The sequence below is a fragment of the Petromyzon marinus genome, chromosome 36 (genome assembly GCF_048934315.1).
Source record: "Petromyzon marinus isolate PM22_M1 ecotype Great Lakes invasive population chromosome 36, UKy_Petmar_22M1.pri1.0, whole genome shotgun sequence".
NCBI classification, from domain to species: Eukaryota; Metazoa; Chordata; class Hyperoartia; order Petromyzontiformes; family Petromyzontidae; genus Petromyzon; species Petromyzon marinus.
The window spans coordinates 10,320,660-10,332,895 of NC_133702.1; the positions used below are offsets into that span (position 1 = coordinate 10,320,660).

General features: G+C 53.3%; 2 protein-coding genes across 5 annotated transcripts in view; one reads left to right on the forward strand and one right to left on the reverse strand.

Annotated features, from left to right (window-relative positions):
* WDR6 (WD repeat domain 6) overlaps positions 1-1,478 on the reverse strand; it is a 13,312-nt gene extending 11,834 nt beyond the window's left edge. The window contains exons 1-2 of the mRNA XM_032966434.2: positions 1,304-1,478; positions 114-755 (exon numbers count right to left, since the gene is read on the reverse strand). Of these exons, the coding sequence (XP_032822325.2) occupies positions 114-755; positions 1,304-1,478 (817 nt within the window). The remainder of the gene's footprint in view (positions 1-113; positions 756-1,303) is intronic.
* Positions 718-12,236, forward strand: part of LOC116949299 (tubulin alpha chain, testis-specific-like) — a 27,718-nt gene continuing 16,199 nt past the window's right edge. The window contains exons 1-8 of one of the 4 annotated variants that reach the window (XM_032966436.2): positions 718-825; positions 2,315-2,828; positions 3,311-3,763; positions 4,219-4,269; positions 5,185-5,323; positions 6,940-6,976; positions 7,466-7,580; positions 8,090-8,179. In XM_032966436.2, the coding sequence (XP_032822327.2) occupies positions 2,388-2,828; positions 3,311-3,763; positions 4,219-4,269; positions 5,185-5,323; positions 6,940-6,976; positions 7,466-7,580; positions 8,090-8,179 (1,326 nt within the window). In that variant the 5' untranslated portion in view covers positions 718-825; positions 2,315-2,387. Of the gene's footprint in view, positions 826-1,393; positions 1,538-2,314; positions 2,829-3,310; positions 3,764-4,218; positions 4,270-5,184; positions 5,324-6,939; positions 6,977-7,465; positions 7,581-8,089; positions 8,180-11,396; positions 11,873-12,236 lie in introns of those variants that run through there. The other 3 variants (XM_032966435.2, XM_032966437.2, XM_032966438.2) reach the window with 3 other exon arrangements.

The window sequence follows — 12,236 nt, forward strand, 5'->3', positions numbered from 1 at the left end:
AGAGTAGTAGTCAACATTCTGCATGCAGTACTCCAGTCTCCCAGGGAAATATTCGGTGAGAAATAAATCCCCCCTGGTCGAGGGTGGGGAAGTGACCTGCGTGGGTAGTATACCTTCGTTGCTGCATCCGGAATCTTGTACAAATCTCGAGTCCCAGATCCAGTCGCGCTCCACGCGAGGTTCCGAAAGCTTCTCAATGAACGGAGTACGCGGCCAGCACTCCGCCGTTTGCCCCGCCCCGTTCTCGCGCTCCGACCAATGGCTGCAGGCGGCTCTCTCTCGCCCCGCCTCCTTATTTCGGAGCCCCGCCCCACTGTCGCTAGAGCCCGCCTCCTGTTCGACAAACCCCACCCGTTGATTAGCCCCCGCCCATTTAGTTCTAGGCCCCGCCTCTTTATCAACAGACCCCGCCCCTTGCTCAATAGGTCCCTCCCACTGCTCGTCAGACCCCGCCCCCTTGTCAACAAGTTCCACGCCTTCGTCGCTAGGCGCCTCCCATTGATCGTCAGGCCCCGTCCCATTATCAGTAAACCCCGCCCCCTCATCGCTAGACCCCTCCCACCGTTCGTCAGTCCCCGCCCACAGCCTCGCCACAGCGAATTCCTTCCCTCCGAAGGCCGCGACCAAGTCCCCGGCCTCGCCTGGACGCGCCACCCGGACGCGGAGGCCGTGCACCCGGTGCGACCCCAACAGCAGCAGGCGGAGCAGGGGCCCCGGGCGACGCGGGTCGCACACAAGGAGCCAGGGGCCCTCGCCTGGGCGCGAGAGGAAGGAGAAAAAAAAAGCAAAATAAACGCGCGCAGGGAGACGCCACGAGACGCGGCGGTGAGCAGGCCGCTATGAACAGCTGATTGCCAATATGGCAGCGCCCATTGCAGCACCATGTGTGCGCCTTCCACACACACACGCACGTGTCAGCTGATTGCTAAACGCTAATTGCAATTGCGGGTGAGTAATCACAGTCGAGGTGGCGGTGAACTCGGTATCAATATTCATCAATCCACTGCTGGATGAAGACTTCGCTATCTCACACCTCCGGGAATTGTAATTGAGTACTACCTCGCGCGACTTAAAACTCGCCATGGGGCGATAAAGTGAGAACCACTTTGTGCGATATCAGCCACTGTTTGTAATTCGGACTGACTTCGCGCCCCGCCATACCAATATGGAATTACCACCAATGGCTAAGGTACTGTAGGAGCACGAGCTGAGAGCGACATACATTGAAAGCGAGTTTTTATCATAGCCACCAATCGGCGCTGAGAGGCGGTGTTAGGGTGGTTCGTGAGAGACTTTGACTCACCGATAAGCAAGTATCGGCCCGCAAACTCCAGAGCGGTGATAGGCGCCCGGAGAAGCGTGGAGGCCGCGGCGAAGAGTCGAGGAGGGACCTGCCCCGAGGCGACCCCAGGCCTGGGGGTACACGGGGAATCGGGACCCCGAGGCAGGGACGGGAACCCGCCTGCCTCTTGCTCCATTCCGTGGCCTCGATGTTCGCTTCTTCGTCCGGGCTTGGTTGTCCCGAGCGCCCCCTTGTGTACGTACCGTGCGTGTGTGTGTGCTGTGTTTCAGGGGAGTAGTGGCGTAGTCGTTAGCGTATTTCGACTCGAACCCGGCTTCCTGAGTTCTAGTCCCGTGCACGGCCAACAGTGACGATTATCTGAACCGGTCCTGGGCATCCCCTAGCTCGACCCGGCCTCAAATGAGTACCTGGTGCGATGTGTAAAAGCATCGCCATTGGGGAGACAAAGGCGGTCTGGGCGTGGTGCTGGCCACCCACCACCTCTTGTGCTGTGTCGGCTTGCGTAGGTGCTCGCTAACAGCACTTGTCCCAACAATCTGTTAAGGATATACGGGGGGTCTCTGTATGGTTAAGGAAAGTGGTTGGCCTACTCCAACTCTCAAACCCGGCCACCCGAGTTCGATTCCCGCTCATGGCTGCCTTCAATCAGTTTATTTTGTTACATTGCCCTTTGCGGCCCACAGCATAGCATTGCAGCAGCCTATAATACCTGTTTCTTGGATGGTGGTAGCACATACAAGCATTATTCGGGCGCAACCCTGCTCATCTTCTGAGATCGACGCATTCCGGGTGATTTGGGCACAGGCTGGCCTCTATCACGACCAAATTGAAACAACAATGCAAGATCTCCATTGCGTGTTTTCAATTATGACTGGTTTCTTATTCCCCCGGCAGGAATGTAGAATTTCTACAAACATAGATCTGCAAAGATATGACCCCCACCTCTGCGCTCGTTCAAGTGGTACACCATATTTGTTCACGTCAGTATTCTCTTGTTTGTGTTTTCCACAGGTTCCAACTTTACCAGGACCCACCACCCTTACTGGGACCACCTCCATAACTAGGACCACCTCCTCACCCGCCGATGGCGATGCCCGCTCCATTCCGCGCCCCCAAGCGCAAGCGCTGGCCTCGCGAACCGTACGAGGGGCCCTTTCCGGTGCCCATACGTCGTCGCGCCCCTCTCCTGCTGGACGGTTCATCGCCCATCCCTCCCGAGAACGAACCCTCGGACGTGGGCGCCGCTGACCCGTCCACCACAAGGGGTATCGGGGAGGCGCGCCAGCAGCCTGGCAGCGTCGCTCACGCCGCAGGGCCGAGCGCCGCTGTTGAGAACAAAAGTGGTTCCACGTGTGGGAACCTCGGTCTGCCTGTTGCCGCTGCTGCCACTGTGACTTTCGGCGAGGGGAGAAAGGGGAGCGAGGGGAGAGAAGGGAGCGATGGGTCAGAGCGCTACAGAGGAGAGCTGGTGCACGGTGCGGTGCTGGTGCGAGACCGCGGGGACATGGAGGCGCTGTACAGCCGAGTAAGAGCGCTCGCTCCATTCTGCACGTGTGGGTGTGTGCTTCCTAGACCTGTGACGATTCCCTACCACGTCCCCACTCCGGCTCGCAGTGCGATGCGATTCAACGTCGTCATTTGCTTCCGTAAATTGTGTCGTCTCGGTTGTGCCGTTTGGTGTCTTGTCATGAGATGAGGAATCAATTCGGAACCCTTCTAGATCAGTGTCAACACTGTGCTAGAGAACGGTCCACAGAAGTTGATGTAACAGAACTACTTCGAAGATCCCTGTCAGTGTGGAGACAACGGAGACTAGTGACACTAGCGGGTAGACTGTAGAGATCCCTAAATTCACTTGGATTCTCACGTCAACATCCCTTTTTATTATTGTTTTATTACAAGATAGAATTCAGTTAATTAACACCACTATCAACCTTGAAGCCGAAAGAGTTGACTAAACAAGTGAAATGCGCTGCTCGAATCGTTTTTTCCTGTTTTGTTTTGCAGGGATTTTTTGGGAAAGGGTTTCTGTCGAAGAGCAGACCTCAGTTTTCTGAGACCCGACGTTTCACGCCTCCGGGAAGCCAGCCTTGCCGGGACCCTCGGAGGGATCGTGAACAACCCGGCACGTTACCCGGCACGCGCAGCGTGGAGGCAGACTCACCGCTTTGCGGCGCCGCTACGAGCAACGGCGACAATGACGCCGTCGAGGACGGCGCTCGCCCCCGCCAACGCGTTGGTTCGGCCGTCGGCCGTGATGATGGAGATGACGCAGCACGACGAGAGGTGGACAGGGACAGTGGCGGTGCCGCATGGATGGATTCAGCGCATGCCGCTCATACGGATTCAGGGGCGACAACGGCGACCGAGGGGGTGCCGGATGAATCGTGCAAGCCCGTTGTCGGGTGCCAGCAAAAGACAGAGCGCATTGCAGAGCATCTGCAGCTAGCGCCGGAGGAGGTGAGTGAATTGAGGACCTCCTTGGGGATGAATTAAAAATGGGGCAGCAGACGGCAGTGTAGAAAAATCCGTTGTACTCAACTTTCCATGCGTCCAAGTCGGCGATCTCCTGGTTCGCACTGACCGGCGTGCTGAAGTATGGTGACTCGCATGGTGTGGAGAAGCCCTCCATACAGCACTGTATTGACATGGTTGGCTACGTACGGTGCGAAAGAAGTTAAACATTCATACAAAGGGCTGTACAAGTACATTTGGAAATTGAAAATGTAACACTGGAGGGCTTCCAGGAAATAAATTACAAGGGAATCCATTTTAATCTGGCCAACCGCTTATAACACATTAGCTCAGGTTATTAACTTTTTGCATTACAGTGCTTACATCATGCTGTCTGTATAATTTTTGGTGTGGCGCTTCTGTTTTTCTAACTTGGCCCGGTTGTATTTTTTTTGCTTCAGGCATTTTTTTTGGCATACGCCCTGGGGTGCCTGACCGTCTCCCTAAACGAGGTAAGCGATGATGGCACCCTGATGACGGCGATGGAAATAAACCCGGGGCGTGGACCTTTAATTGCATGTTGACAGGCGTTCTAAATTCAGTCCGCCTGCACCATGCACCACGTGGCGTGGCGAGACGGTGAGAGGTGGTGACGGCCTCTGGAAGCCTTCTTCCAGCAGTGGATGGATCGTGGCTAGTGATGATGATGAGTGTATGGGGCGACATTTGTTTAATTCCAATAGCGCTTGTCTCTACAGTCTGTTAAAGGTTGCACGGGGGTGTTTGTCTTTCATGTGAATGTGCGAGTGTGTTCAAATGTGCATGTGTGCACACGCGTGTATAACAAAACCAGTTGTAGAGCTCAGGCCTACAAGAATATCAAGAGACCATAAACAAACAGCACTTTCAAAGTTGTAATAGAGTTTGTGCATTTATTGACTTGTGCAAGGTTACATGAGCTTGGAAAAAATAGATTTTAGGAGGAATTTCGAAAGTAGATCAGTGCCTGAGAAGAAGCAGAACGAGAAGTACGGTGGTTGACACCGTGTGGCTGGGGTGTGTGGATGAAACGTGTGTGTGTGGATGAAACGTGTGTGTGTGTGCACACACGTGTGTGCAGTAGTGTAGCGCGTAGCGTGCTGTGCTCCGAACCCGGCGACCCGAGTTTGATTCCCGCTCACGGGCCAAAACCAGTTACGATTATCTGAACCGGTCTTGAGCATCTCCTAGGTCGACTTAGCCACAAATGAGTACCTGGTGTGGTGTGTAAACATTGCCGCTAGGGAGACAAAGGCGGTCGGGTGTGGTGCTGGCCACCCACCCCCTCATGTACCATTGCGGCCTTAATAGGTGCTCATGAGCAGCACTTGCCCCAACAGTCCGTTCACGCTATACGGGGGACCCTTGTCTTTGTGTGCACGATGCAGGAGGAGCTGTCCCTGAGTGAGCTGTGGAGAGTGTGCGTGCGCGCGTGCCCACGCTTCCTAGCCCTCTACCCGGCCTATCACTACTTCCGCTCCCGAGGCTGGGTCCCCAAACCCGGCCTCAAGTACGGAACCGACTTGCGTGAGCACCAAGCACGGCACCAGCAGCAGCCGACGCGTGCCCTCACGCTCTCACACACACCCTCCGTCTCGCACGCCCCCGCTCGCACTCTCACATACTCACCCTTGCTCTCTCTCTCTCTCTCTCACACACTCACCCTCGCTCTCTCACTCTCACACCACCAGTAGGCATTGCTCACTTGCTGTCACACACAGTTCCGAGAGAGTAATTACAGTCGACTTCTCGATTATCTGGGGTGGGGCAGGGCGGGACTAATGCAGGCGGCTTTGTGGCCCAGGGTTTCCGAATTTGAGCATCCTCAAAAAATATACACAGCTTGGTAGCCGTTGAAACGCAATACTGTGGCACGATGATAAATCCTCTCGGGAATTCTGTAATTAAAACCATCGCGACACCATGTGTATCACTGCCAGTTGTGTGCCAAAATTAATATAGTTTTGTTCCTTGCTAACTTTGACTTGGCTTGACAATTTGTAAATTGCATAGAAATAAGAGACCCCCCCCCCCCCCAAATACAACAGCCCCAGGCTCCTCATCAAATTTTAGCGAACCTGGGAGGAGGACAGCGGACAGGGGTATCCTGGATAAAACCAAAGTGCAGCTAATGACAGCGGCCTAGCGGTAGTCATCGTGAGTAATTTATCATTACGAATGCGTAACGTGCAAAGAGAAATGATTCGGAGGCGTGGGAAACCACAGACATGGGAAGGAGCCAAAACTGGCTACGGCAAATTGCCCAAGCTCCGTGGCCCGATATTGGGATGTTTGGCCAACTCCATTTATCAGTGTTTTTATACACGTGGGAGGAAACCGGAGTACCTGGAGGTAACACTCATTCCTCATACAAATGCAAACCCAATTGAAGTGAATCCACTTGCCGTACTGCCAAGTGATGGCAACTTTGACGGGAGAATCGATTAGTTTCAGTTCGTTGCTGTTCCGTATGATTGGTTCTTAAACCCAGTAGCCGCATAGCGACAATTCATTGGAATGCCGAGCGTGCCATCATCGCATGCCCATTGATAGCACACAAGCGCGAATACTCGCGCACACACGCACCTGCATGCACACTTGCGTGTGTGCGCACACTCATAGTTTCACCTGCTCTCGTGCATTCTCACACTCGCATTGGCACACTCTCGGATGCTCTCGCATTAAGACAAAGCTCCCCCGTATAGCCTTTACAGACTGTTGAGTCAAGTGCTGTTAGCATGCACCTATGAAGGCCGGAACGGTACACGAGGGGGTCGGTAGCCAGCATCACGCCCAGCTTCCTTTGCCTCCCCAGTGGCGATGTTTACACACTGCACCAGGTACTCATTTTATGGTGAGTCTACCTAGGGGAGGCCCAGGACAGGCTCAGATAATCGTCATTGGTGTTGGTCGCGAGCGGGACTGGGGTCATCGTGTTAGTAGCACAGTGCGATAACCACTGCGCCACCACTCCCCAACACTTGCATGCATGCATGCATCCACAAACACATTTGCACCCACACACGCACGCGCACACACACACACAGACTCAATACAGCAACATAGCCACACGTTAACCACATGCGGCTTTGTCGCTGTTTAGAGGTGCGTCATAGCTCCACGCTGTGCTGTGTTGTGTGCAGTGCTCTACCGAAAAGGACCACCCTTTTACCATGCTAGGTGAGTGTCTCCTGAAGAGTATGCGCGATATGTGTGTGTGTGTGTGTTTGAGAGCGTGTCCATTGTGGGGAGCGGTGTCCCAGTGATTAACGCACAAATCGAGAGACCCGAGCACCATTCCCGCTCATAACCAATAACAGTGGCGAATGTATTGAACCGGTCCTGTGCCTCCCCCGGGTCATCTCGGCCCTAAATGAGTACCTGGAGCGATGTGTTAACATCAGTATTGGGGAGACAAAAGTAACTGCACATGGTGTTGGCCACCCACCCCCTCGTGTGCCTTGCCAGGCTTGATATGTGCTCGAGAACAGCACTTGCCCCAACAGTCGGTTAAAGGCTATACGGGGGATCTTTATCATCGTGTATTTATACGTGTGTATGCGTGAGTCTTCATCCGCGCATACGTGTTCGCGTGCCCGGCTCGCGCCCATGCCCGCTCACATCCTTCCCTCCCCCCACTTCCCTGATGTGCCGTGGCCGTGGTCACAGCTACTCGGTGGTGGTGGAGATGGTGGACGGCACCAATTTCCGCGGTGACGCCTTCCGACCCTTCAGCTGGCGCTCACTCGCGGGCCTCAACCGGACGACCATGAACGTGTCCAAGGTGGCGGCCGGGTGTTAATTTTTAATTTACGAACTCAGTGGGTGCAAATATTTTTCGGCATAGTTTTTTTCTTTTTTTTTACACTTCGTTGTAGAGGTTCGCGGTTCGAATCCAGCAGCCGCCCTGGTTAATACTGCGATGTGCACTAACCACACATGTGCGCCGTCTGCTTAACAGAGTCAATGACATTTGAAAAATAATCGCCTGTTGTGTGCTGGCGTCATGGTCCAAAGAAAAAAATGACTCGCAGATTACTTAATTGGGTGAAGTCGCATCAGAACATCGCGCTCTACTGGCAGACTTATACCTGTCTGTGAAACATAGCACCTCCGTGATTGACTTGCGCTATAGCAATAGGGCAAACGCCAATAAAAACATTTGTTTTCATCACTGCTAGATGGCGACGGCTTGGGGAGGTCTTCATCCAACAGTTGATAGATCATGGCTGCTTATGGCCGATGATAGTGACGATGATGATGATGTGATTATGTGTGTGTGTGTGTGCGCAGGAGCTGCTGCTGTGTTTCGTGGTGCGTCCTGCGGGCCTGACGGAGGAGGAGCTCTCTTCTCCCGAGTGTCTGCGCCGCTTGCGCGTGCAGGTACCGCGTACGCACAGCGCCACATGCATGCGCCACATCAAAGACAAAGACCCCCCGTATAGCCTTAACAGACTGTTGGGGCAAGTGTTGCTGGCGAGCGCCTATGAAGGCCGATACGGCACACGACGTGATGGGTGGACAGCACCATGCCTGACCGCCTTTGTCTCCCTAGTGGTGATGTTTACTACACACCGCACCAGGTACTCAATTGAGGCTTAATCGACCTAGGGGAGGCTTAGGACCTGTTCAGATAATTGTCAATGGTGTTGGTGGCCGTGAGCGGGAATCGAACCCGTGCAGACGTGCCGACTGCGTGCATGAACATCACGGTGCCGCACACACTCACAGCTCTGAGATAAAAAAATAATAATATAGTGGGAAAGGAAAACGAGGTTATAAACTTCACAAAATTATTTAACATTTTTTTGTTATTTACGTCCCTTTGCTGACGGAATACCTTCCTATGCCGTCATTTGGGATTGTTTGACTATACTTCACCACGCTGGTTCAATGCAGTTTGGTGAAGGGTGGCGGTGCCTCAGACAAATTCAGATATCACGTGCCAGTGATGTTAGCCTCGGCCGGGAATCGAACTCGGGTTGAGTTCGATTCTAGCACAATGAGCTAACCACTGCATTACCACTCCCCAGTACCATGCCATGAGAGTAGCATGTTGAAAAGCTTTGGCCATGTTTTTTTTTTACCTAGGTTAAAGATCACAGGTCTTAACGTAGCTCATTATCGGCAGCATAGGTCTCTGGCTCCTTCCGGGTCAGACTGAGTCATTGGGGACCTCTGTACGACAAAAAATAGTCAAGGCAGCATTGTAGCTGATCGACTCACTCGCTAAGAGACGGGCCTCTTGAGTTTCTTGTAATGTAGATGGAAATCGCCCTTTTGCTCTGCGTGCACATTTATATCTGCACTGTACTTCCATTTTTGAAGCCCGCGCTGTAACCGGATGAATCGTCAGGAGCACGGTGAGAGAAGTGTAAGTGAGAAGGTGGCGGGTGACGATGGCGGTGGTGTCTGTGGCCAGGAGGTGGTGGTGGGGCGGTGGGTGTCTGGACGGGAGCGCGGCAACCACGACGATCTGGATCTGTGAAACCCGCTGTGGGGATCGACGGGAGGCCGACCGAAGGAGACTCGCGAGTCGATTTCTCCGGTGCGTTGGGCAAAACGAATTTGGCGGCGTAAGCGTGAGGTTTGGACGTGATACTAATCCTAATGCTCTCTATAAATGATGAGGAAAACCCGGTAGGCCCTGAGTATACATTTTAGCGACGAATCGCCCTCGGGAGAGCCAGAACAGGTTGGAACGCCACTCGCCGCTGATTTTTTCCGTAGCTGGATTTCGCTATTTTTTGACACGAGGCACTTCCACCAGCAGTGCCGCGGGCAAGCACTTGGCAGGGCCGCACCTTGAGTTTTAAATTCTACTATTGTTGTAAAATAATATTTGATAAAAGCGTTGTCGATATTGCGCATTAAAATGATATCAATGGACAGTCGTACTTTGCTTAATAAACGAAACAAATTGTGGTTTAGTTTAGTTTTTTATGGGGCCCCCTCAGAAGTTTTCGGGCCCTGTACAATGTCCCTGTGGCACAGTCCCCCTAAATTCGGCCATGATTGTGACCACGAACTCGCTCCCCTCCCAGCATGCTTTGCATGTCACATTACATCACCTCACTGCGCATGTGTACAATGCACAACGAACCTTTAGATCACTGAGATTAATAACTATGGCTATGTTATAATTTTTCGTGATATTTTTTGTTTACGTTACTGAGGACGTACGAGTCCATGCCCTCGCAGGCGTAGGGGTGGATCGCAAGTAATTGCAAAGGCTTAGGTGGGTCGGCTCGTTTTGGCTGCTGCCGGAAGATTGTACAGTAATCGTAAAATGTGGGTCATGATGCACAAACGCTCATTATGCGATACCATCACCCGTGGAACACCCATGTGTACGTCCAACATAATCATCAGTTTTAAGGTCAACGCATCAAATTAAAACACTCGAATTTGTACACCTCATTTGTATATTTTCTGCTATGTTGCATACCTGCCTACAAGTGTGTACACGTGTGTGTAGGTGTGGTTATTTTGTGTAACATTGACACAAGTTAACACGAGTGGTGTGAATCTGCCAGTTCGTCTCGGCCTGTCGGCGCATAACACGAGGGCCTGTCCCGTGACCTCCCGGCGAAGCTGGTTATGCTTTATACGGTGTAAAAGTGCACCTAGCCAGGCACAAGCGCTGTGGTGACGTCACCATGACTTAGACGCGAACGGCGGCTGCTGTTGTTTAGTAGCAGTGCGGTGCTTTGCGTTTTGTCCTACGAAACCGGTGACACGGGTTCGATTCCCAACCTCGGATAACATCGGCAACGAGTGATATCCAAACCTGTTGTGAACCTCTCCAAGGGTGACTGGGAAGTTAAATACCTACCTGTTGCTGAGTGTAAACATCATCTCCGACGAGACATAGGCGGCGAGGCGTGGTACCGGCCACACCGCGTCCTCACGTGCCAATTTCGGCTTTAATAGGACAGGTTCTCGCGCCAACAACAGCGCTCGCCCCAGCAGTCCGTTGAAGGCTACACGGGGAGGCGGATCTTTGTCCACGCGTGGCTCTGGGTGCTTAGGCGCAGGCACTTTGTCAATTTGTCGACTGCAGCCTGGCCCAGGCAAGCGCCCGGTGGGACTGCATTCCGCGCACTGCAGCTGCCGCTTCTGCTTCAAAAAGATCAATCGTTGTGGGTTTTAGAGGAACAGTGTCGTCGCGAGAGACAGTACCTGGTGTAGTGGGCGTGTGTGTTTGTGTTCCCGATAAAGACAAACATCCCCCGTGTAGCCTACGTATTCTGTTGGGTCAAGTGCTGTCAGTGAGCAACTAGGTTCACGAGTGCGTGTTGTGGCCAGAACCACTCTCAACCACCTTTGCCTCTTATGTGGCTTTTTTAGAATCCCACGTGATAAGCCACTTCGATGAGCTATCATGTGTGGCCGGATCACCTCTGAAAAGAGCTATATATCTCAGTGGGCTTTACCTGCTAAACAAAAGTTTATTTTTTTTGTGGCCAGCATCGTGCTGATGTTACCACCCCACATAAGGTACATACTTATTGAAGGCCGAGTCGACCTCTGGGGGTGGGGGGAGTCCCAGGACCTGTTCAGATCAATACCACAGATGTTGGCCTTTGCCAGCAATAGAACTCGCACCACTGGATTCATACCACGGTGCCACTCCCCGCTACGCTACCACTCCCCATAAGGTGCTGGGACAACAGCACTTGTCCCAGCTTACTGTGTAAGCTATACGGGGGATCTTTGCCTCGTGTGCATGGGTGCCGTGCGTGTTGGAACATCGGTGCAGATTACGTGTGCGTTCGGCAGGGAGGAGCTTTGGTCAGGGCGAGTGAGAGAGAGGAGGAGGTCTCGCTGGCTGGTGCCAGGACCCCAGTTGGTGCAGCCCCCAACACCACCACCACCTCCTCCTCCTCCAACTATATAGGCACCCGAGCCGTCCGCAGAGCTCACGTTAGTGCCTGAGTGCTGACGGGACCCGTCGCGCGTCCTCTGCTACTCGGCGAAATACACGCACGCACGCACGCGTACACAGTCAGCCGGTGACAACAGCCACTCCCAAGTTTACTGCCGCCTCTCTCTCCCTGCGTGACAGCCACCATGGTGAGTTGTGCCCGCACCGTCCGTCACCCCGTGGGTCTTTCTGCTGCTCTCGACGATCTTTGACGGTGGACGTGCGCGAGCTTTTGTCGACACCGCGCGTGCGTTGCAAGTCGGCTCCGTGTGCAGGTGCCGGGTGGATTATTACAACGCGGCGTTGTCCAATGGAGGAGATACAACCCCCCCCCCCCCGCCAGATGAATGTGGAATTTCCACCACTGGCTGTGGGCTATAAATGGGAAATTAGCACTGCCGCAATGCTCATTTCATCAAGAAACCGCTGACTTTTCAACTTAGATTGAGAGATGGCGACGGCTTGAGGCGGTCTTCATCCAGCAGTGGATTGATCATGGCCTATGTTACGGTG